This window comes from Miniopterus schreibersii (assembly GCF_964146895.1).
Source record: "Miniopterus schreibersii genome assembly, chromosome: 11".
In the NCBI taxonomy this organism is placed as follows: domain Eukaryota; kingdom Metazoa; phylum Chordata; class Mammalia; order Chiroptera; family Miniopteridae; genus Miniopterus; species Miniopterus schreibersii.
Genome location: NC_138111.1, coordinates 35,994,835 through 36,019,484, shown reverse-complemented (window position 1 = coordinate 36,019,484; position 24,650 = coordinate 35,994,835). Strand labels below are relative to the sequence as shown.

At 42.3% G+C, this 24,650-nt stretch overlaps 1 protein-coding gene across 2 annotated transcripts in view; it reads left to right on the top strand.

The window, feature by feature from the left end:
* Positions 1-24,650, top strand: part of PCSK5 (proprotein convertase subtilisin/kexin type 5) — a 383,530-nt gene that overhangs the window by 220,122 nt on the left and 138,758 nt on the right. For both annotated transcript variants that reach the window (XM_081151682.1, XM_081151681.1), the window contains exons 11-14: positions 4,539-4,656; positions 6,486-6,674; positions 15,912-16,048; positions 23,539-23,682. In XM_081151682.1, the coding sequence (XP_081007808.1) occupies positions 4,539-4,656; positions 6,486-6,674; positions 15,912-16,048; positions 23,539-23,682 (588 nt within the window). The remainder of the gene's footprint in view (positions 1-4,538; positions 4,657-6,485; positions 6,675-15,911; positions 16,049-23,538; positions 23,683-24,650) is intronic.

The following is a 24,650-nucleotide window of genomic DNA, read 5'->3' as shown; positions in this document are numbered from 1 at the left end:
CCAGGAAGGATAGTCCACTAAAAGAGATGAAAATACACCCAATTTCCTTCGTGATAGATTCCTGTGCTCAGAAACTTCTAATTTTTTTTTCTGCTGAGCTTTCTAGATTTCTGTTAGAATTGAGTTTTTAGAGCTCCTAGCTAGAACTGGTATTTAAATTAACTGTATCTGCTTTCAAACTGTGCAATAATTTGCTTTCTCACTTAATGATTAGCTTTTCTCAGCACCTGTGATCTCATCAGAAAATGAAAATATACCTGCTGGAGAATATTCTCAATTTTCCTTCCTTTTCTTGTCCATCTGACTGGTCTAAACAGATGCCTTGAGGTACCTTTGAATAAAAACTAGCTATACTTCCGGCATAAGACACTTCCACTTTTTTTTTTTAAGCTTATCTGCATAAACAGTCGTGCAGCCTAATAGAATAAATACAATGTTATGCATGTTTTTCCGATTCTCTTTATTAAGCTTGTCCAACATCATTCTACAAAGAAATAAATTTGCTTTCTGAAATATGCTTCAATAATGTTGTTTCAAGATTGATGTATACATGCCTGCTCCCTCAACATCTTTATGAATATTGATTTTGGAATCTTAACTGATGTTAAAATTACAACTTGTGTGTTTACTGCCAGCACACATAGGAATGAAAAATTCTGTTGAACTAGTGAGATGCCTGCGCACACCAACACTACAACACTCTAATGTCATAGAATTTTGTATTTTACTCAGTGCTTGGGTGGAGAGGGTTCCACTTTGATCAGCATAAAGAGATTTTCAGGTTCAGGTTTTGCTCTGAGCTTGGCATGAGAAATGTGCATAAGTAAAACTACTTTAGTTGTGGGACGGCCATATCACAGTCAGTTGTTTGCATGGTGTATTTGCCATAATCATAAATTTTTTAAATGTGAATATTGGCTCTATAGTTGAATAAATTTTTTCAGTGTTTGATAACTCTATAGGAGTCAGTAGTAAAAAGCATAGACCTCCATTTCCCCTTACGGTTCTCTTGTAAACACTTTATGCCCCTTGGTGAATTAAATATAATTTCTCCTATCAGTTGCGTTCAATTCACCAGTATTTACAGAAGCTCTCCTGTAAGCCAGGTGCTCTGTGGCCACTGGAGGGCAATCACACTCCTCGTGCCCATCCTGGTAACGGTGAGATGGGCAAGACAGACCACTCAAATGGTCACCACAAGAAAGAGCAGTGTTTCTGAATTTACAGGTTATTTTAGAGTGTAAAAACTTTATATTATATTTTAAAATTTTGTCAATTGTAATTATATTTCAAAAATTATTAGTGCCTCCAAACTACTTAATGGCTATTTCCCCTGCTGACACCATGTTTTTGAAGAAGTTACCTGCCCAACACATTCATTGTGTAGTTGTTTTGTCATTTAGTATTTACCAAAAACCAAATAAGTGTCAATCAGAATACATGGAGTTGATATATTGCCAGTACCACCACCACCCCAAAAAACAGGAAAGGTTTATTTCATTTTTTCTTAGGTTGTGTGCTATGATTGTGGACAGGTATATAATTTCCAGTATTCTAAAATACTAAAAACCCCCATTACTGACTCAGTGGCCTTCGGTGATGTAATATAATTATCTAATTTATGAATATTCTAGTAAAATGCATTGTTTCCTGTTGACCTGCCAGCCTGTAGTTGAGTTGAGCTAGTGAGCCCCTTTCCTGAACATCTACTTGGAGTGTCCCATGGAAGGACGTCTCTGGAGGATGGGATTTGAATTGGAAAAGGAAACAAATTATGGCCTTCATAAAGACTCAAGGTGCTTTTCTGCTTAACTTAAGTGGTTAACAGGCATGAAGTGTTTGTTGTATTTGGTGACTCTCTGTGTTAATCTGTGTCCTCGTGGCTGTTCGGTGGACAGTCCCTGGGGGCGGCGGGGAGCCGGCAGCCCCAGCTCCGCAGCCGGTTCAGAGCCCCCCCCCCCCCCCCCCCCCGAGCCTCCGTCTGCCTTCCCCACGCGCTCACACACCCATCAAGCCCGTCATCTCCTTCCCCTGGCCTGAGAGAAAATGACAAGTTGCGCCGGCTGGAAACCGCTTAGCACCCGCATGGGGGTGTTTGGGTACTGTGTGGAGTTGGAGAGCCTGGCATAGCATCTTTGGCAACAATTTCCGTTCCCCCAGGGAAAGAAAATACCGTAGGCTGCTCATGATGAAATGCATAGGCCACAGTTAAGTCATAAGTGAGAACATAGGATTTAGATTTACGTGAACTTTAACAGAAGATCTCCACAGTTGGGTTTCCTTAAGCCCAGGCTGGACATTTCTCCTGTACCATGTGGGCCACTCTGTCTCTTATTTAACTAAGGGGACAAAATTGCTTCACATAATGTTATGTAACTAAAACAAAACTAACAGAATTGTTAATGGCAGTTACCAATTTGTGATAGGGTTATTGCTGAGCTTTACTTTCTTCTTTTCTGGATGTCTTTACAAGTTGTTACAGCGAACATGAATCACTTTTTAATCAAGAAAAAAAGTAATTTATAATAAAAGTTGCAAAAGTACATGTATAAAAATCCTACATATATCTTTGCCTTTGCAAAGTAATTTTATTCAATTTTATTCAGTATGTTCTGACTGGCTGAACCTGATATTATAATAATGAGCTCTCCCATTTGTATAGTTCTTCACACAGATTTGCTCATGTGGGACATATACTTAACTTAGTAATGGTAAAGGAAAAGATAATAAGATCCCAAAACGAGGAAATGGTGGGTTAGATATCTTATTTTGTTGGCCAAGAATTATGTAATTAACAAATGGCAAAAATAGAGCAATATTTCTTAATCCTAGAACAATTTTCTTTTTTTATATGCTATAATATCGTTTTCCTCCACTATGTATAATGTTCTGCTAACTCCCATGAAACATAAAGAAATATAAGACCCAGTTCCTGCCATCAAGCAGTTTATAATACAGTTGGGGTAAAAATACATTTGCCGACATAGTTGATTATTAATTTAATTGATGGCACATATAAAAAGTGCAGTGCATAATACAGTGCCTGGCATGTAGAAGGCACTAAAGAAATGATGGATTGGTGGGTGGTGAATGGGTGGATAGATGGATGGATGAGTGAGTAGATGGATGTATGGTTGGATGGACGGCTGAGTGGATGGATGGACAGAAGGACAAATGGAGTGACAAATTAATTAGAGGTATAGGACTATAAAGGAGAAAAATTCACCCATCACAGATGATTGAATTTCAGTAACTATCTATTGATTTTTACGGGCCAGAGAATTATTTCAAGAAAGAGTAGACTAGCTGGGCCTTCAGGGACTTGTAAGAGTAGAGTTTCCCGCTTCACCTAGGAGTAGCGAAGGAATTCCAGGCCAAGGCCCAGCAGGAGCAAAGGCCATGAGACAGAAAGAGCGCGATATGACTGGGAGTGTCATATCTTCAGAAAAGAAATGGCTTTCCTAAAGCACAAGGCTTGGTGAGGAATTTGTTTTGAAAGTTGAATGGGACTGTATCTTAGAATATCTTGAATTTCAAACTGTAGTTTTTAAATAACCCCATAAGCCTGGGCAGCTATAAAATTTTTGACTAAAGTAATGTTCTAAGGAAAATGCTTTAGGCAACAAATCTGGTAGAAGTATGACTTTGTTAAATATAAAGATATGTGTCAGTTTAATACAAGGTGAATATTTTACATTTTCAACTGGGATTTTAAAGTGTTTTCAGAAAGAACTGCACCTGTTGATCTTGCTGTATCATCATTAAAATATTCCTGTATGCAATTGAAGTTTCTGAGACAGTTACGTCAAATTCAGCTTTAGATCAATAAGTATTCTCATTGAGAACTAAGATTACATGTGAGGATAAACTGGCATAAAAGCCTAGAGGCCTCCAAATATTTCATGCATAAAATTTAATACATTTTTCATATGTTAATGGAAAGATAATTATGTCTTCTGGGATATTCAATGTAAATACTAGGCATGTCAGAAAATTGGTATTTCTTGCACGTAAGTTCTTATTGCTCTAGAAGAAGCTGTATACATCGTCACTTCTCTTTAAACCTGTTATTTTATCTTACAAGTGATGTCATCACTTGAATACCAGTGGTTAACAGTGAGGCCTTTGAGCAAACCATGTGGGTTAGAATCCAGCCCATTCACTGAGTTGCAGGGCAGTCCCAGCCAATTCTCTCTCTGATCCTCAGTTTTCTCATTCATGAATGATGATACCAGCATTAACATCTTAAGATTGTTGGGAGGATTAAATGTAAAAATATGCACCAGCAACTGCCACTAGTAAAAATTCATGAATGATAGTCGTGTTACTACTGGTAATGATCACCAATGTGATATACACTCATCTTATTGTTGTGATGGTTTACTTCTTTTATTTGTTCTTAAATCATTGCTATAAAGAAAGCTAGGATCCCTTAGAGATGTGTCTGTGGTCTCTGCTAAATGAAATTATAGCTCAACATATATAGCACAGGCTGCTTGTAACCACAGCAAAGCTGACCAGCCTCTTGCTTTTTGCAGTGAGCCATCTCTATGGATTTGGACTGATGGATGCAGAAGCCATGGTGATGGAGGCGGAGAAGTGGACCACTGTTCCCCAGCAGCACGTGTGTGTGGAGAGCACAGACCGACAAATCAAGTAAAGTTTGCTGCAAATAGATACCATGTTGATGCCTTGAAAGAGAGCAGGCCAGTGCAGGTGCTCAGGATAGCCCTATGTTACCCATGGAAGCTAAAACCTTGTGTAGCTTTTTCCTAATTTAATTATGAAATTCTAGTAGAATGTCTAGGATGCTAAGCTGTTATGTCCACACTAATAGAACTCAAGGATCCTTAAAGAGAGGGGCCTTGATGGGCGTTCATAAGATTTCTGCTCTGTCAGTATATCTATTTGATGGTATGAGTATTCTCCGTAAGTCAGTGTACTCCAAGAAACTAAACCGTGTGTTCTAGAAACTTAACTACATGACATGTAGTTCTCCAGAGTGGTGCAAAATGCACAGTAAACGAGACTACAATTTATTTAGAGGTTCCAGGGCCCATTCCTGTGTTTCAGCTGCACAAACTTGGAGGCTGTGCTGACAGGGTTGACCTAGCAATAGTGTGAAGTCTCTCCTAGGTGCTGAATCCCAAACATAGGATTCACCTTCGTGATTATATTAGTATTTTGCTTTTGGCCTTCTTTCTAGAGAGTTGGCTCAGGAAAAATATTTATGAACTTTGGTTGTGATGAAACTAGAGCCATTATAATTCTTGAGAAAATTTGTTAGGGAGCAGAAATAAATGAACTAAAGGTTTTTGTGGGGGTTTTTCCTATTCTTTTGTAGCAGAGCACAAGAGAAAAAGATAAAGGAGTGAAAAGTTAACCGGTATTTATGGAACACTTCTTAAGGGCCAAGCCAAGTGGTAGAAATTTCATGTGTATTTTCTTATTAAAAGTTTGTAAACATTTGGATATTACTCCCATTTGACAAATGAGGAAATTAGATCAGTGGGAATAATTGTTTATTCATTCGCAAACTTATTTACCAGTTTGGCAACTATTTTTCTTGCGCTTACTGAATATCAAGTACGGAGCTAGATATTAAGGATAGAAAGGGGAATGAGAGGTGCTTCCTGCCCTTTGGAGTTCACAGTCTAGTGGGAGTCAAACCAAAAAAAACTAAATTACAAGTTACAATAAGTGAATGTTGGAAATACAAAGGGTAGGAAATAAGAGGTGGGGGTATATTTTTCCTGCAGTTCAGTGCCAGTCTCAGAGAGTGAAATTTAAGCTTTGACCATGAAGAGTCAGCCATATGAGCAGCATTAAAAAAAAAAAAAAAAAAGCACCTGAGGCAGAGTAGTGTATGCAAAAGCCCTCAAGTGGAAAACTATCCCAGAACTTGAACTGATGCCAGTGTGGCTGGAGCCCAGTGTTCAAGGGGGAAAATGGCACAGGAGGAAGTTAGTGAAGAAGACAGGAACCTGTGCGCAAGAGGAAGTGTGTGCCCATGGGTTACAGAGCAAGGAAATGGTAGACCAGGGTCAAATCCCAAGGTCAAATTTCACTGTACCACGGTACCCTATATCAGTGGCTCTCAAAGTGTATTCCATAGATCAGCAACATCACTGTCACCTGGGAACTTGTTAGAAATGCTAATTCTTAGGATCCACCCCAGCCTTACTAAATCAGACACTCTGGGAACAGGGCCCAGCAATCTGTGTTTTAACAAGGTGAGGTTCTCAAGTTGAACATGCACTCCCTATGTGAAGATAGAAGACCCTTCCTTCCCCCTTTCCTCTCACGCGCATCTTTTCCACTGCCTCTCCAGTGTTAATCCTTTAAATGACCCAATCATTTGATGATAGTACTGTGTCCTTTAGTATCCAGCAGCTAGCTGCTTGATGTCATTCTAGGCCTGCAGGCTCTGTCAGCCAAGCTCTGCCATGTACCTACTACACTCAAACTGCCTCTCTCTGTTGCAGGACAATTCGCCCCAACAGCGCAGTGCGCTCCATCTACAAAGCGTCGGGCTGCTCCGATAACCCCAACCACCATGTCAACTACCTAGAGCATGTCGTTGTGCGCATAACCATCACTCATCCCAGGAGGGGTGACCTGGCCATCTACCTGACCTCGCCCTCAGGAACCAGATCCCAGCTTTTGGCCAACAGGTACAGTGATGGCCCTTGCCCGCCTGCGAGTGGGGATCATACTGACACTCAGCTATTCTTTAGGGAGGGAGGGTCCCGCTGCTCCTTACTACCCTAAGAAGTAAGGGAGACACAGATGTCATGATGGATGGTCACAGCTCTCACTGCCCATACATAAGCAGAGAGTGTGAGGCTGCAAAGAATAGTATAACAGAGAATAGTTGGGAAATAGTAAGAGGATGCTGCAGAAAAACAGAAAGCCACCTGTTGTTCTTCATCCTAAAAAGAAATGTAGAGCACTAACTCCTTAGGCCTCTGAGATTCTTCCCCCTGTCCTTAAATGTCTGCTAGTATTTGGCGTGTATTAACTGAATTCTCTTGCCCAACCACTTTCTGAAGTTCAAGGAAATTCTGTTTGTTTTAAAATGGGGCTTGGCAAATTTTTTTTCTGCAAACAGTCAATTAGTAAATGTTTTCAGCTTTGCAGGCCATGTTTCTGTTACAACTACTCAACTTTGCCATTACAGTGCAAAAGCCACTGTAGACAATGTAAATGAATGGGCATGGTTATGTTCCAGTAAAACTTTATTTACAGAATAGGCAGAGGGCCGGATTTGGCTTGAGGACGCTGTGTAGTTTGCTGACCCTGATTTTAAAGGTTGGCCCTTTAGTCTTTATTGCCCAAGAGGGCACTCAGTTTCTCTTGGCCTCTTCCCTTCCCCCCACTTCCTCCAAACATTTCTCAGCAGGTAATTGTATTGCCAGGATCCTGATAAAAGGCCAGAATGTTCTAGCACAAGTTTTCTTTTGCTCCCCTGGCTTTTTGAGTGGGGGCATGGGCAGGGGGTGCTTGTCAACAAATGGACCAGATGGGAAAATGGCAGGTTGTCCTATACACCTCATTCCCAGTATTTGTTCTAAAATACAAACCACGACCAGAAAGAAGCCTAAAAGATTCTTTAATATTTTTCTCCAAGTGGAACATTTAATGGAACAAAAACTGCATCATCAGTGGCACATAGAGTCCAAATAAGAGCCAACCTTTTATGTAGACACAGACACCTGTCCACATGCCCGGTGACCTTGGTAGCGGTGATCTTTGTTAGGACACTGACAACAGGCCAGAGGAGTTGAGAGGCCAGGAGCTAGTAGAAGCCTGCAGAACCGAAAGTGAGACTGAGCAGTTGCCAGTTGCTTTTCAGAATCTCCAAATTCATCTGCTATCGGACAGTGAGGAAAGGAGGGAGCAGTAAACAGCACTTCTAGGTGGCCAGGAGTACAGATTCCAAAACCTCTTAGTGCATTTTACTTCCATGCTTGGAAGACTTGCCATGTTCTTTAAAACCTAGCACCTTCCATTTGGCATAGGGAAGCCTGGGGTTAGTGCTTTATGAAGCGCAGCGTAGCCAGAAGTGTGTGCAGGTGCAGAGAACAGAAGGGTGCTGGGCATGCCCTCCTCCCTCTGCAGACAGGGCTCTCCGCTGTCGCCTGCCAGGTCATTGCGAGTACCTGCCTGATGCTTCTATTCCGCGAGCAAGGCCTCCAGATGCACAGTTACGTGATTAATGGGGGTCACACTAGCTGTTGTTACCGCAGCCGGAGAAGACCTTTTTCCTCTGTTGTTTCTCTTCTTTCTTACCATTATTCATCTCTGCCGAACTTGAAAGAGTATCCAGGTGAAACACTGTGAAGTGCAAAGGTTTGCTTCACACACGTGTGGCTCTTAGGCCTCAAGCTCCCTCCCTTGTGGAAAAACAGCCTTCACAGTTGCTGCTTGGAAAACTCAGCCACCTCAGCCTTTCTGAGCTCTTTCTGCATATTTTGGTATTTTTTTGTTGGCTTTCCCCAAAATGACTTCAGTGAGGAAACTTGTGAGCAGAGGAGCTATGGATCCGCTCGTCACAGGCGATTGGTGGATGCCGAGGTCACTGGCGTCAGTTGCACACGCATTCTTGGACGGCGGACATCTGCTTTGCTCTTTGCAAAGTGCTGAACCCAAGATCTCTGCCTGACTCGTGTGAGAGAAAAAGAAACAGGCATTTCAGACACTCAGTGACTGGCGGTCATGAGGTTTACCTCAGTTTCCCCATCAGGGGCTCCTGGGAATGAGGTTTCCTCCCAGAGTGCATCTTCTGGGTCCGGAGCATTTCCTAAACTGCTGCTCTTTTGTGTATCTTCCATCTCAGGAAAATAAGTAGCCACCAACGAGAGGCAGACAGATTGGAGTGGAGGAAGGGGGCTGGGAGCACCAAGAGATGTAAAGGATGTTATGAATTCATTTGTCTACAGCTCCCCCAAAACATTGCTCTGAGCAGCTGACTCCTTAAATGTAAAACAGCTGCTTCCAGGTTCCAAAGCCACATATGGCCACGTGCCAGGGCCTGGCTCCCCTGCCCCTGCTGTGCTTGACACTAGTAGCATCCCTCCTGCTGAGGCAGCTCGGGAAAGACGGTTTCTTTTGGCATTTCCTCCTCCTGGCATCTTCTGAAGCTTTCATTTTATGAGAGGAAATCTCTACTCAAAATCTCTCAGTCTCAGACTGAGTGGCAAGGAATCCTTGTGTCCTGTCACCTTCAAAACACATTCCCAGGATGGGATTGGGAGCTGAGGCCGAGAAGCATAGAAACGATGGGGGTAGGGGAAGGTCTCCTTTGCTCCAGTCTCCTTCATGTTGGTCTGCAAGGCAGATCACTTCACCTGAAGGAAAAAGTGAATAGGTCAGGATTTAGCAGGAATCCGTGCATCAGAGATTATTAACGAGAGCAATAAATAGTTCCCTTGTTGGACACTTTTCTTTCCTTTCGTGAAGTCAAGATTTCTGAAAATCAAGAGACACTGTGCAGTTAAGAGGCAGGCATTCTGAAAGATCTAAAACATAAAGGTACCCTAGTGGGGGGGTCACTGAGATGAAGAGGTAGAGCTGTGATGTCAGTTGTCCCCCTCTGGTCTCTCCAGTTCCTGCGTGAGGTGCAGCTCCTCACAGTGGACTGTGTGCTGGCTGCTGCGAGGAGGAAGGATGCTGGAAGCCAGCCCACAGCGCCCTTTAGGAAGCAAAACTAGACACATGGACAAGGGGGGCAAGCCAGGGAGGGGGGACCTGCCTCTCCCTTATTCCCTTCCACTGCTCTCCTTCTCAGGATTGACAAAATAGGTGTCAGAGTCTTGGGTCCTGAAAATATGACTGAGAAGGGGGAATTCCCAAAGGAAGTGAAGGAAATCAAGTCCTCTTTTCCTAGACACTTCTGGGAGGAATTTTAGTACAGTGCTGTGTTTCCCCTCAGCGCAGCAGCTCCCTGGGAATTGATTGCCCACGAAGTCGCTGAACACTGCCCGCGTGGGCCGCCCAGCGCAGGCTGCGCGCACTTGCTGGGACTCCCGTGGAGGAGAGCGGCTGGGGAAGGACCATTTCCTCGGGCATCTGCAGGGCTCTGCCCTGGAAGGCGCTCGGCAGCACTCACACAAGCCAGGCTGGTAATTTAGTGGGTGGGTGGGAGCCCTGAGTAAACAGCATCCCCTAATGCACAAATGGTTAGTGCCTTCTCCCCCTATGTTTTCCCTGCCCTCCCACCCTTTCGGCCCTCCTCTTGGCCTGACAAAAACCCAAGCTGGATCAGCATCGTGGGGAAGCTAGGTGGGCTCGGGTCCCTTTAAAATGTTTTTAGACAAGAGAGCTTTAGATAGAAGCTTTTGTCCTCTGACATCTTCAAAACCTGCCCGGGTAAAAATTTTCAAACAAAAGCTTTTCTCCTGGGATTCTTCAACTGCATTTGTTGTAGAATTGCGAAAAGCTCTCATCATCTTCTTCCCCCTAAACCTCCCCCTCCCCCAACTCATTGAGTTTTAGATTTAGTTTCGCTGGATTGGCTCTCCGGTCCAAATGTTGGCCCCTGATTGAAAGCTGAAACTTTGCCTCCCTTTCTAAGTTTGATTGCAGCTGAACATCTCTGCTTCTAATTACGATCTTAAGTACAGAGGAGTACACTTTCTAAGCTGCGAAACCTATAGCATCTATAATGAACTATGGTTAAAGGTAGTGTTTATATTCGAATCACTGTCCCTGCCCTACCCACGTTCAACAATAGACTATTGGCATTTGTAAAGCGTCATGCTATGTACATGCATTTGCGACTTGCAGTCCGAGACACACTTTTGCAGTGGAAGTTTTTCATCCCAAGGAGGCCTCCCCATGAGAACCCTCTTACCTTCACTCAAAAGAAGATATGGCCTTGGAGTTAGACAGAGCTGGGTTGGTCTTGATTTCACTGATGTTACCGATGTTTATGTTTGACTTTGGAAAAGTGATTCTCTCATCTATCTAGAAGACAGACTTAACAGTATCTGCCTCACAGGGTTGTTACAAGTATTAAGATAACGTAGAGCAAGTCCTCAGCCCCTGGCACCGTAAGTGCTTAATAAGTGCTAACCTCTGTTTATGCTGAGCTTCTCCAAGCACCTGGTGAGTGACTCAGTCAAACACAGATGGCTGGGCCCCTCTCCCAGAGGCTCTAATCTGTAGGTCTGGGGTGAGGTCCATGAATTTGCATTTCTAATAAGCTCCCGGGTGATGCTGAAGCTGCTTGTCCACACACCACACTTCAAATAGCATCAATTTAAAAGATCATCCAGCTTTTTCATACACATTCTTGTTATTTTCGTGTCATCAGAAGATGTGAGGGCAGTGTGTGCTGGCTGCTGTGCAAGTAATTTACAGAGCAGTTTAAAATATAAAGCAGATACTTAGATAAAAGCTGTTGACTATAAAATAGAATAACTCAAGAAGATGAAGTACTTACCTCATATACCCACAAGAAGGAGTGCATTTGGGGGTTGAGTAAGTTAGCAATAGCATGCATGTTGAAAGGTATGCATCTTTTTAGGTAATCAAAACCTCTAGAACCACTACCTTTTGCTCAACCTTTCTATCAATAAAGACATATTTTAAGAAAAGTGATTTAGATTAGGAGAGAAAAACCTAATATGTTTTCAATACCCTATTTCAGAAGCAAATTATTTAAAACATACAAAAGCCAAAATCTAAAGAAAAGCAAAAACTAAAATATAATTGAGCCAAATGAGTGCTTACGCATTTAATAAACTCTACCTTAAATTGTGATGAAGCACTTTAAAAAATTAAAAATAGAGAAAACTTCCAAAAATATTGGTCTAATGTCTAATTCTCTAGTGAACATAAATACTATTTGCTCAGTAGTGAATGGTTCTGAAATTAAGATCCATTTACAATTTTAGAAGTAATTCTGTAACACATAGCTGTCAGTATTTATACAATGTCTTGTTAAATAGTTGCCATAACATCATAGAAGAATGTTGTAGCCTTGATAGATTGGCTGGACTCTTTAAGTGAGAAAGGGGGGGGAAAGCTTACAGTAATTATATGAGTTATTTCCTGAGTTAATTTCTCAAAAGGATGTACTACCAGGCTTCATCCAAAGTAATTTATTTGAAAACCGCTCACAGGGGTAGGGCTGTGGGGCACCATTTAATAACCAGATGCGTAATTTCTGCCACCGCGTGCACACATCATTTCGTTGAGCATGTGGTTGTGAAGTCAGCTCTGACAGGACAGGGTTTCCCTGCAACAGGAGACGTGGAGACGGGCATGGAGTGAATGTACTCCAGCTTGCAGTACAGTGGCCCTGCTTTATTGACATCTTATCCATATATGTCTGGCTTCTCCACTGTTGGTACAGCACAGGCATTCAAACTGCACTTTTTTAGTTGCTGTACGAAGACCACACAATTAGAACGTCCTTAGCAGATGTCCACTGCTTGACCCCGCATTGTCCTGAGCAAGTATGTTCTTTGCAACACAAATCTGCAAGTATGTACTAGCAACATTACTTTTAGCATGTGCAGGTGATGCAGTGTTTTTAAATGGTACAGTGATGAAAATAAGGAAGAGTTTAAGTGTTGAATGGGCATTCAAGTAAGACAGGGTGAAGTTAGAAAACTGAATGCCCAGCTAGTTGAAACAACAGCCATGGGTGTCTCCTTCTCTCCCCATCAGCTCTTTCAGCAAAATGTAATGATTGAGTTTAGCTGCATTTTAATTCCCCTCCTCAGCTTTTATGAAATGAATGATCGTGCCAGCTCATAAAGTGAAGAGACCAAGGGGTAGCTGGTGAGCCACACAGACAAAGCCCATTTATATCCGAGCTTTGAAACACTTGTCTGAACGCTGGTTTGTGAACATTTCTTCCTGGCACCCAGTTTATATTTAATTTTTGTTTCCAACGTAATTTAAAAGTGATTGGTAGCAATGGAATGACTTTCAAAGGTGAACAGGAAATGGTAGAAGGGAAGAAACACAGGGTCTGCTAATCCAGCAGTTAGACAATTGACCCGTAAGGAATTAAAAGCTGGCCAAGGTTATGGAAACAAGACTGCCCCTCATGGGATGGAAGCCTCAAGTCTCCTTTGTCGTCTCTGGATGTGAGGCAAGGAGCCAGATGCTCTGTCTAAACACTTTGGGAATTGCTTTTAAGTCTGGCACTCTTAGAAAGGTATTACGTGACAAGCTATTGCTTCAGTGCCCTCAGATGGCACAGTGGCTGCCAGGAATTAGAGCCTAAATTAGAACTGTGGGCTAGGAGGTGGTTCTAGACTGGTTTTCCGCCTCTGTCCATTTCTGTGTCAACAATATTCCCTTTAGTAACATGTCTCTGGCAGGAAAGACAATGTAAAAAAGCTCCTCTTCCCCCACCTGTGTGTCTCCCAGCGCACACACGCTTTCTGGTTTTAACATGAAGAACTCTGTATGCAAGTCATTTCTAATAGACCCAGCAGTTTCTTCCCAGCCAAGTCCAGTTTTTAGCCATAACTTTGTGAAATGAGCTCTGTTATGGTAGCACATGAACTGTAGGATCTCCGTAAAATGAACCATCCTTACTCTATTGAAAACCAAGTATGGGTGTGAAAATATTCACATAAGGAACCACTAATTCTATCCCTGTTATCATGGGGAAAAGCTGCCAGATCCAGCGAGGTCCTCACTGAAATACCATGCCCCTCTGTTCCAAGCTAGACTTTACAGATAACATACAGATATTCCTAAAAAGGGAAAGGGCTTCGTGTCTATGTACAGTTTGAAAGTCACTGCCTATCATCAACCCCACTATGGAGATTACCAGAAATACTTGAATATCCCAAAGATCTGAGATGTTCCCCAGTAAGGAGATCTGTTCAACTTTAACCCAGCCCTTCCCAAACTTTCTGACGTGGGACACTCTGAGAATGCTGCTAAATAATTTTTATTTTTCTTCTTCCAAGGGCTCAGGAACATGTAGCAGGCGATATTCCTGTTTGTTGTTGTTCTCCTGGAAATGCCGCTGTTAGCCGTTTGCCTAACGTAGCCCACAGCTGTGTCACCCAACCTTCCAGCTTTAGAATCCAGCTGGCATTTTAGAGGGAACCTCAGACACAGTGATAGTATACTTTAAAAAGAAAAGTCAGCCCGGCCAGGTGTGGCTCAGCGGTTGAGCGTCAACCTAGGATCCAGGCGATCGGGGTTCGATTCCCAGTCAGGACACATGCCCGGGTTGCGGGCTCGCAGCCAGTCAATGACTCTCTCATCATTGATGTTTCTATCCCTCTCTCTCCCTCGCCCTTCCTCTCTCTGAAATCAATGAAGATATTTTTTCTTTTTTTAAATTTTAAAAATCAGAATTCTAATGTATTTAGTTATAAGGAGATTAAATTAGTTATTTTTTTGTTTTTAAAAGGGCACATTTTATCCCAATAAGATCTACATAGAGTGTCAAATTATAACCATCAGTTTGCTTGGCGAATATGAAATCGCCATCCACATCTACTTGCCCTACCTTTGCATGTGTCTCCACTGAAGGACAGATATGTCCCAGTAACTGGACATCATTGCTCCTAAAACAATGCTAGACAGATTTTCCATCTCTGTTCACCTCTCTGTCTCTCAAATTATTTTTCTTATTATTTTTTCAATAAAAATAAAAGATGCACATAATTTAAAAAAGCAAAGTTCTTTAAAAAAAAATCTGCTGCTTGCCCCCTGTTTTAGTTTCCACCGTCTAGGTCCCATCTCGACAGGAATGTTTTGGCTATGTCCTCGGGCAGCCAGATGCACTTTGTATGCCTATATAAAGGACACGCTGATTTCTTAATGTGCTAGTTTTACCCGTTATCGATTGATATCTCTTTAATTTTGAGGAGGATTCTATTTCCTTATTTTCCTCATATTTTGCATCCCTCAGGATGACATCACAGGAAACAATTCTTGCTATTTCAAGAGGGAGGAGATTTCATGTAGAGAATTAAAAACTTAGAATATCAGTGGAGGGAAGAGCAGAGTCTAGACTGGGGTCTAAGGCATGGCTCCCTGAACTGGATAAGATTAGTGGACATCTTTTCACTGAGGTGTAACTTATGTATAATACAATTCACTTTTTAATGTGACCAATTTAGTGAGTTTTAACATATCTATATAACATACACCATTACTTTCAAGATATGAAACAGTTCCATCACCCCTAAAGCTTCCACGATGGCCTTTTCACATCCCTCCCAGTCCCTGACAGCCACTGAGCTGTTTCTGTTTGTCACCTTTTCTAGAATGTAGTCTTCTGTGTCTGAATTCTTTGGCTCACCTTAGCGCTTTTGAAATTCATTCATGGAATTACTAGTTCATTAGTTTTTATTACTGGGTAGTATTTCCTTGCATGAATATGCCATAATTTATCCATCCACCTGTTGAAGGGCATTTGATTTAACAGTTTTTGACAGCTTTGAATAGAGCTGCTGTGAGCATTCTCGTGGAGTCCTTTGCATGGGCATATATGTCTTCACGTCTCTTGGGTAGATATCTAGGAGGGGGATTGTCGAGTTGTGTTGGAAGAACCAACATACTGTGTTCTAGAACAGCAGTCCCTTTCTGCATTCCCATCAGCAGTATGAGGAGTTCCAGTTGCACCACATCTTCAACACGTGGAACAGTCCGTGTTGTGGGTAAAGTCCGCACCCAGTTTCCCTGGTTGCCCAGTGGTGATGCCTTCTAGATTTGCTCTTGCATGGCCAGCCCATGCCCGGGTCCCTGTGAGGAACGCTGAGTGATACACGTTAGGATGTACTAATGAGTGATGTCCAGGATGAGGACAGGCTCCAGTGTTGAGCTGAACGTGCTGATGGATTTGAAAAGATCATTGATCGCGGTCTTGACTCTCCCTGGGTTTTAAGTGACAGATAAAACAGTGTCTTATGGTTCTCCCTCAGGCTTTTTGACCACTCCATGGAAGGATTTAAAAACTGGGAGTTCATGACCATTCATTGCTGGGGAGAACGAGCGGCCGGAGACTGGATCCTTGAAGTCTACGACACTCCCTCTCAGCTGAGGAACTTCAAGACTCCAGGTGAGAACTTCCTTTCTATAAGTCAGTTTGCTGTGTAAAAGAAATTATATTTTGGCCAAGGAGTGTTTCACACTCATATATCAAGATCATTCTTTTTCATGTGATCCTGTGTTTTGAGTTGTTTGCATGTATTCCAGCTCTCAAGATTATGATTTCAGAGGTAATAATTCAAGGATAAAAAATAAAGAATAGCTCTGGCCAGTGTTGCTCAGTGGTTAGAGCGTCAGCCCTCAAAACAAAGGGTCGCGGGTTCAATTCCCAGTCAAGGGCACATACCTGGGTTGCAGGTTCGTCCCCAGTCGAGGCATGCAGGAGGCAACCAATAGATGTGTCTATCTCACATTGATGTTTCTCTCTTTGTCTCTCCCTCTTTGTCTCTCCCTCTGTGTCTCTCCCTCCCTCCATCCCTTATACTCTAAAAATCAATGGGAAAAAATATCCTCTGGTGAGGATTAACAATAACAAAAAATAAAGAATAAATATTTATGTATAAGTACAGTATAAAACATAACAGCTAGTGATTGATATTTCAGAATATAGAACCCACATCTCTAACCAGCTCCCCTTACTCCCTCCGTCCATAGACAAGCCAGCCTTGTCCACCTGCAATGGGTTAAATTGCCTGGTCATAAGAGGGGACACGTTTCCTTAGTTATCTTTTATCTGAGTCTACTCCACATTTAAATTTCATTGCAGGCAAGACCTTGGGCTGGCCTGTGCCAGCTAAACTGGTTGCCACTAAAGAAAATGAATGATGGTATTCTGCCCCACATGAACCCAGAGCTAAGGAAAAAGAAAACTTTCTTGATATGTTAAAAAAAAAAAAAAAAAGGCAAAAACATGGGGATTACGATATTAACAAAGGTCTTTTCAGTTGGCCTCAGACTCTTGTTGCTGCATGTGTCCTGTTTCCCTCTTCACAGAAGCTTATTTCTAACCTTAAAAAAGAGGAAGTCAGCAGCATGGGCTGGGAGCGTGAACCGTTCTTTGCAGCAGCCTATATTGCCTGTGACGGAGCCCTGTGGAGTACTTGGCTCAGTAACAAATGATCTGTTTGATAAGTAACCCAGCTTCCCACCCAGCTGTGGACACATGTTCGATTGTCTGAAAAACTCATGCTTCTCAGTGTTCTGTCCAATCCATCTGCAGAAGAATCAGGCCCCAGGGCGATTTTAGGACCGACATCCAAGTCCAGCCCTTTCCTGATGGCAGAATAAATTAACCCGGACATCTGTAATTAATTGTGAGGGTGTGTAGCACTCAGGTACAGTGCTGCAGAGGGAGGAAGAGGCCCGCAGCAGAACACAGGGGTGAACACAAGCGTGCGTTTACCAGACTTCGTCCACCAGTCAGTTACTCATTCTGAGAGGCCCATATCTGATCACACAGTTCGGCCATCTCTTTTCCCTGATTCTGAGCTGTGGTTCATCTGTGTTGCCATCGTGGTCCCGTAATCAGAGAGGTTAAAACCAGCATGGTGGCAAGGTCCCAATGAACAGCATGAACTTTTTGTTTGAGAGTATCTGGGTCCAGCTCACCTCCAGCATGCAGCGTGAATACAGTGGTTGCCAAGTTTTATCCAGAAATCAGGTTTGTCAGCAAGGCAGGGTTGATGGAAAACATTCAGATAAGCTAGATTCTGGTTTCCAGACACTTTCATTTGTTCTTCATATACTTAGTCCCCAGGACCTGTGCCTCGCCTCCCCTCCCCTCCCCTCCCTCCCCTCCCCTCTCCTCCCCTCTCCTCCCCTCCCCTCTCCTCCCCTCTCCTCCCCTCTCCTCCCCTCCCCTTTCCTCCCCTTTCCTCCCCTCTCCCCTCCCCTCTCCTCCCCTCTCCTCCCCTCCCCTCTCCTCCCCTTTCCTCCCCTCTCCCCTCCCCTCTCCTCCCCTCCCCTCTCCTCCCCTCCCCTCTCCTCCCCTCCCCTCCCCTCTCCTCCCCTCCCCTCCCCTCTCCTCCCCTCCCCTCTCCCCTCCCCTCCCCTCTCCTCGTCTCTTGAGGCCGAGCTCACTGCCCCTGCTGTGGAGGTGACTGGGCTGCGCTGCCCTAACCAAAGTGCAGCTCCCAGGGATCCATCAGCAGGGGTCACTACAGGGCTTTTCTGTGCCCAGAGATCCCAAAGAAATAAACACTGTCAAAATGTGGCAGTTGTGTACCAAGGGTCATGGTGGGGCGACAGGGTGCAGCCTAGGGTGGGGACACAGGGGGTGCATTCTCTGTTGAGAATTGGAGCCAGTTATAAAACTAACAGTGACTGCTCATTATTATCACCATGAGCCAGCAACTCTCAAGAATGTCAGTGATGAAATGCTCCTCCCCTCCCTGCACAGGGAACTGCCCTGGGGCATGCTGCTGATTGACCTGACATTTGTGAGCGAGGGTCAGGGGCTCTGAATATAAATCTCTCTGCCCTCAAGGAGTTCAGAGTCTATGCAATTTACTCTGATTCCCTGTGTTGAAAGCCCTCTGCACTGGCCCAGAAAATCTAGATTGTCTGGTTCATAGCATTGGCTGCTCCTTATACTATTTAAATGTTCACATTTAACCCTAGTCACCTCCAATCACTTTAGAGATGTTCTTTTATGCCAGAAGAGAGACACTCGAATGCTATTACTGGCCTCGGGGTCAGGAAGCTCTAATAGAAACACATGATCTTTGGGTATTCTTCCCCCAACCAACCTTTTGGTTCAGGATTAGCCACAACTTTGAAAAGGGACTTTCACGTGTGTGTGTGTGTGTGTGTGTGTGTGTGTGTGTGTGTGTGTGTAGGCAGACAGTTCTATCGTTTCTGTGATGTACAGTCTTATGGAAGTTCTCTCTCTAATTAATAAGGGAATTTTTATTAAGCTACTAGGTATTCAGTTGGAGATGTAGAGTTTTCTAGCCCAATTAAGTGGTAGAATCATTCCCAAATATAGTGATTCCTGGCTCCAAATTGAGTTTATACTTATTGTTTCTTTCCATTCGTATATTAAAGTACATATTAAAGATTTGGGGAGGAGGTTTTTTGTTTTGTTGCACATTAAACCTATCTTGGGTTTTCTGTCTTGGGTAGATTCCATTTATGTTCGCAAGTAGAATGGATTTTTTTCTCATTCTGTATTTACACAGCTATTGCTTAACACAAAGTTGCAGTATCAATTGCAAAATCTATAGAATTTAGAAGTGGAAAAAACAGTAGGTAAGCAAAAAGTGATGGTGCAAATATGGCTGTATTTGATGTGAATTGTTGCAGGGGTTCTAAGGAAATAAAATCACATAGTAAGTGAAAAATAAAGAGATGGACTGCCCAGCAAGGATCTCCTTGGTGGACTTGGGGAGTACTTCAGAAATGGCACAAAGGGCAGCCCTCTTCAAAGTACTTGTGAGGGTAAATTTTCAGATCAAAAGTAATTGTAAATTAAATGAACCAAGTTTTAGGGTGACTGATGGGTTGGATTTCCTATAATGTCCTTGTGTTACATGCTCCATTTGTGCACTTGAGAGGTGCTTTAGGGAAAGGGGTTCTCTTTTGCATTGCTACCTTCAGGCAGTCAGATAGGTCCTCAATTTCAGGCCATCATTCATTTCTACTTAATGCATACCACTTGGAATTCCAAGATCAAATAGCACCCTGATTATGAAAATATTCACTAACAAGTGAGTCCAAAGAAAAGCTGGCAGAAGGCAAACCACATGTACACGAATGTGCTGACCCAGTGCAGATGTCAGAAAACAGTGCGGCACAGACTAATGTATGTGCAATTTCACACTTCAGGTTCCTAAACTCCAGAAATGAACAGGAAGCCAGTATTATATATAATGGTTTATAAACACAGGACTTGGATTCAAATTGTATTTTTAATTGAGATGTAATTGACATATAACGTATTAGTTTCAGATGAACAACATGATGATTCATGATTTGTATAGTGTGAAACAGTCACCAAAACAAGTCTAGTTAACATCCATCACCTCACAGTTATAATTATTTTTTCATGTAATAAGAATTTTTTAAATTTACTCTTAGCAACTTTCAAATTTGAAATACAGTATTATGAACTTAGTCACCATGCTAAACATTATATATCATATCATCTGCAAATAGTGAGTTTTATTTTTCCCTTTTTGAGTTGGATATCATTTTTCCCTGACTAATTGCTCTGGCTAGGACTTCCAATTCTATGTTGACTCAAAGTGACAAGAGTGGACATCTTTGTTTTGTTCCTGATTGTAAAGGAAAAGCTTTGTTTTTCACCATTGAATATGTTAGCTGTCATGTGGCCTTTATGACGTTGAGGTACAGTTCCTCTATCTCTACTTTATTGAGTGTTTTTCTCAAAAGTGGATGTTGAATTTTGTCAAATGCTTTTTCTGCATCTACTGAGATAATCATAGGATTTTATCTTTCATTTTGTTAAGGTGGTAGATCACATTGATTGACATGCAGATGTTGCGCCATTCTTGCATCCCTGGAATAAATCCCACTTGATCATGGTGTATGATCTTTTTAATATGTTGTTGAATTCAATTTGCTAATAATTTTGTTGAGGACTTTTGCATCTGTGTTTATCGGGAATGTTGGCCTGTTATCTTCTTGTATCGCCCTTGTCTGCTTTTGGTATCAGAGTGATGCTGGCCTCATAAAATGAGCTTTGAGGTGTCCCCTCCTTTTCTATTTTTTTGGAAGAGCTTGAAAAGATTGGTATTATTTTTTCTTTAAATATTTGATAGAGTTCAGTGAAGCCTTCTGGTCCTGGACTTTTGTTTGTTGGGTGGTTTTTGGTTACTGATTCAATCTCTTTACCGGTAATTGGTCAGTCAGACTTTCTGTATCTTAATGATTCAGTCATGGTATTGTGTGTGCTTCTAGGAATTTATCCATTTCTTTTATGTTGTCTAATATGTTCATAGTCTTTCGTGAGCCTTTGTATCTTCGTGGTATCAGTGATTCATTTCTGATTTTATTTATTTGATTTCTCTCTCGTTTCTCCTTGTTGATGCTAACTAAAGGCTTGTCAATTATGTTTACAGTCCTAGGGACATGCAAGTATAAGCCCTGCTGTCCACTAGAGCCAAGCAGCCTAGAGGTGTCCCATGGGTGGCAGCTACAAAAATTTCAGTATCAGACAAGAGTACAAGCTCCTTTCTTGAAGATACCAGTGAACAGGAGCACAGCAGAGACAGAGCACAAAGAAGGTGCCTGCTGACCTCCAGCTTCAGAGAGTATTTTAGTTGGCCTCTAGATGCTGTTAAATTAGATGCCTGCCCCCCAGGCAGCTGCTTTAAGATGAGCAAATAAGCCTGTTTTACAGGAAGTCTAGGTGCTTTTCAGTCTCTTGCCTCTGGGGTGGGTGAGTCTGCTGGATCCCTTTAAGAACTGCTTCTCAGTTTGTTATAACCTGTGGGACTCGTATACATGAGCCCATTGGCTCTCAAAGCCAGATGTTTTGCGGGGCTCATCTCCCAGATGCTGGCCTTAAAAGTTGGGATTCCCTGCCCTAGCTGGTTTGGCTCACTGGTTAGAGCTTCAGCCTGAAGACTGAAGGGTCCCGGGTTCGATTCCACCCAAAGGCACATAACGTACCTCGGTTGTAGGCTCGATCCCTGGCCCTGGCCAGCTCTTGAGCGGGAGGCAACCAATCGATGTGTATCTCTCCCCCCCCCCCCTCCCCTGCCCCTGAAAAGTAATGGAAAAAATATCCTCAGGTGAGGATTAGGGGGGAAAAAGGTAGGGATGCCCAATGTGAGATTTAAACCTGTTGTTCCTCAGGGAGAAGCTTGGGGTCTTGAGTTCTCTCCAGATTTTCTCACCCCACGAGGGGTGAGTTTATGGTGAGATTGTGTCTCATCCTCTCCTACTGACCTGGATATGGGTTTTTTCTTGTTTGACTAATGTGTAGGAGCCACTCAGCTAGTTTTGGTGTTTCTCTCAGAGGAAATTGCTCCGTATGTAGCTGTCACCTTGGTGTGTCTGTGGGAGGAGGTGGTTCAGGATCTTCCTACATGGCCATCTTAAACTGGAAACCCCAGATGGGTTTCAATACCAGTCTGTCCTCTCACTGCCCTTGGGAAAGTTATCAACCTCTGTACCTCAGTTTCCTCATCACTGTTTATATCAGCTATTTTGGGAATACAAATAGCTACCTCTCAGTTGTTTTGGACAATCAATGGGATAAAATGGGATAAAACTTAGCACACAGTAAGCAAGCACTTAGAAATGATAAGCATCAATTAGATGGTGATGTAGATCCTTATAGATGAATTAGGTGGCACCTGAAGTTCACCACTGTCTTACTGTGGCAGAGCCCTTGCCCTGAACCACTCCTGGATTCTCTGTATTAGGCCACTGGAGGGGGGGAGAGTTCTAAGGGAGTGATTTATTTCTATCAGCATATTTGTTTTTTTAATGTTTTTTTAATAATCACTTCTGCTTATGGTTGATTCTTTAATGTGAATCTTATTAAGCTTAATGGCCTGGGGGCGGGTTTTTTGTTTTTTTTTGGGGGGGGGGGATTTTTTTCTTGCATTGAAGACTTTAATTTTATAAATCTAAGAAATAAATGAATAAGTATGGACTAAACTAAAGCAGTGAGCATACCATCCAAATGAGGTTAAGCACTTATCTCATGTCTTAAGGCACCCCTGACCAGAAAATGTTGTGTTGCACCTGCTCAGTAGAACACCTGCAGTGTTGGAAGTGTTCTCTATCTGTGCTGTGCATTATTGTGGCCTCTATTATTATAGCTACCTATGGCTATGGAGCATTTGAAATGTAGTGTGACTGAGGAACTGAATGTTTTTATTTTAGTTCATTTAAATAGCCACATGTATCTAGTGGCTATCAGGTCTATAGGGTAATGTAAATAGTGATGTGTTCTTAAGATTGAATGACTGCTTCAGGAATCATGTGGAACAAAGTAGTTTTTGTCTTACTGATAAACAAGTCAGATAACACCTAAAAATTTTTAAATTCAAATAAGATTCTTAATACCTAGAAAAACAAAGCTCTCTGTAAAATTCTGGGATCCTTTTAAATATATCTTTATTGATTTCAGAGAGAGGATGGGAGAGAGAGATAGAAACATCAATGATGAGAGAGCCATTGACTGGCTGCAGCCCGCAACCCGGGCATGTGCCCTGACCGGGAATCGAACCGCGATCGCCTGGATCCCAGGTTCACGCTCAACCGCTGAGCCACGCCCAGCCAGGCTGGGATTTTTTCAGATATCTGCAATTTGAAAGTCAGTCCAGGAATCTGGCTGTGTTTGTTTCTTAAATCAAGTCCTATCCTGTAGTTGGTGCTCAGTAAATATAGTGTGTGAATTATTAAATAGTAAATTCTGCAAACGGTGGTAAATGTGTATTTCTAGCCCTGTATCTGTTGTAATGATTCATGTGAATCTGTTTCCCACAATTCTATTGATGCTTTTTCTTAGGTGAAAAGGAGTTAAAGAAAGTATAAGGCTAAAGAGAGAATATCTGCTCAAGCTGTGGTTTCATTGTTTCCCAGGTAAACTGAAAGAGTGGTCTCTGGTGCTCTACGGCACCTCTGTGCAGCCCTACTCCCCAACCAACGAGTTTCCTAAAGTGGAGCGTGTCCGCTACAGCCGAGTCGAGGACCCCACCGAGGACTATGGTACAGAGGATTATGCAGGTGAGCTGGCTTCGGACGGGGACATGGGCTCAGGAGGGAACTCTCATGCATCATCCCACCGTGCGGAGATACACTGCCACCCATATTCTGATATATAGGGTGTCCCCAAGAAAGGTATACACACACTTTGAATAATTAGGAAGGCAGTGTTTATTAAAATGCATTTCATTTTCAAAATTAAGCTATCAGCTCTTACAGTGTGTGCACATGTTGGGGGGACACCCTGTATTTTCTTCATCTTTTCTACCCCCAAATATTTATATGTATATATTCAAATATCCATGTTTTTTCTTCAAAGCTAAACTACATTCTATATACCATTTTCATATCCTTTTTGTCCTTAAAATATTAAGAGCATATTTCCCTGTTGTCAAATATCCTTAGGACACATATTTAAAAGACAGTATAACTGTCTATCCTGTGACTACTGTAATATATTTAATCCATAACCTGGGATGTGTAGCTTGGTTAGAGTTTTACATGAGTTTAAACAAGGTTTGAATGAATATCATTATTTATCAGTCTTTGTCCATATCTTGAATTTTTTAGAATAAGGTTCTGTTTTGAGAATTACTGCATCAAAGGGATTAACCAGTTTTAGGGCTTAGATAAGTTTTGTCACATTGCTTTCCAGACAAAGATGTACCAGTCTACACTGTGACCAGCTGTGTGAGTGTTTATTGCACGCATTCCTGCCAAAATTGAGTAGACAGAAAAAGTGAAAAAAGAATACTTTCAAATTTTTATAGCTTTGACTGCTAGTAAATCTAAACATTTTTTTGTCTGTACAGCAGGTCCTCAAATAACATTGTTTCATTCATTATATAACATTGGTGAGATGCTATAGGAACTTAACTCTTGTTTATATCAACTAGCCTGTGGTAAAATTGGTTTCCTTATACATCATTTTGCTTCAGTTCCAAGAATCTATCAACGACATTGAGGATTTAACTGTAGTTCTTCCCTGA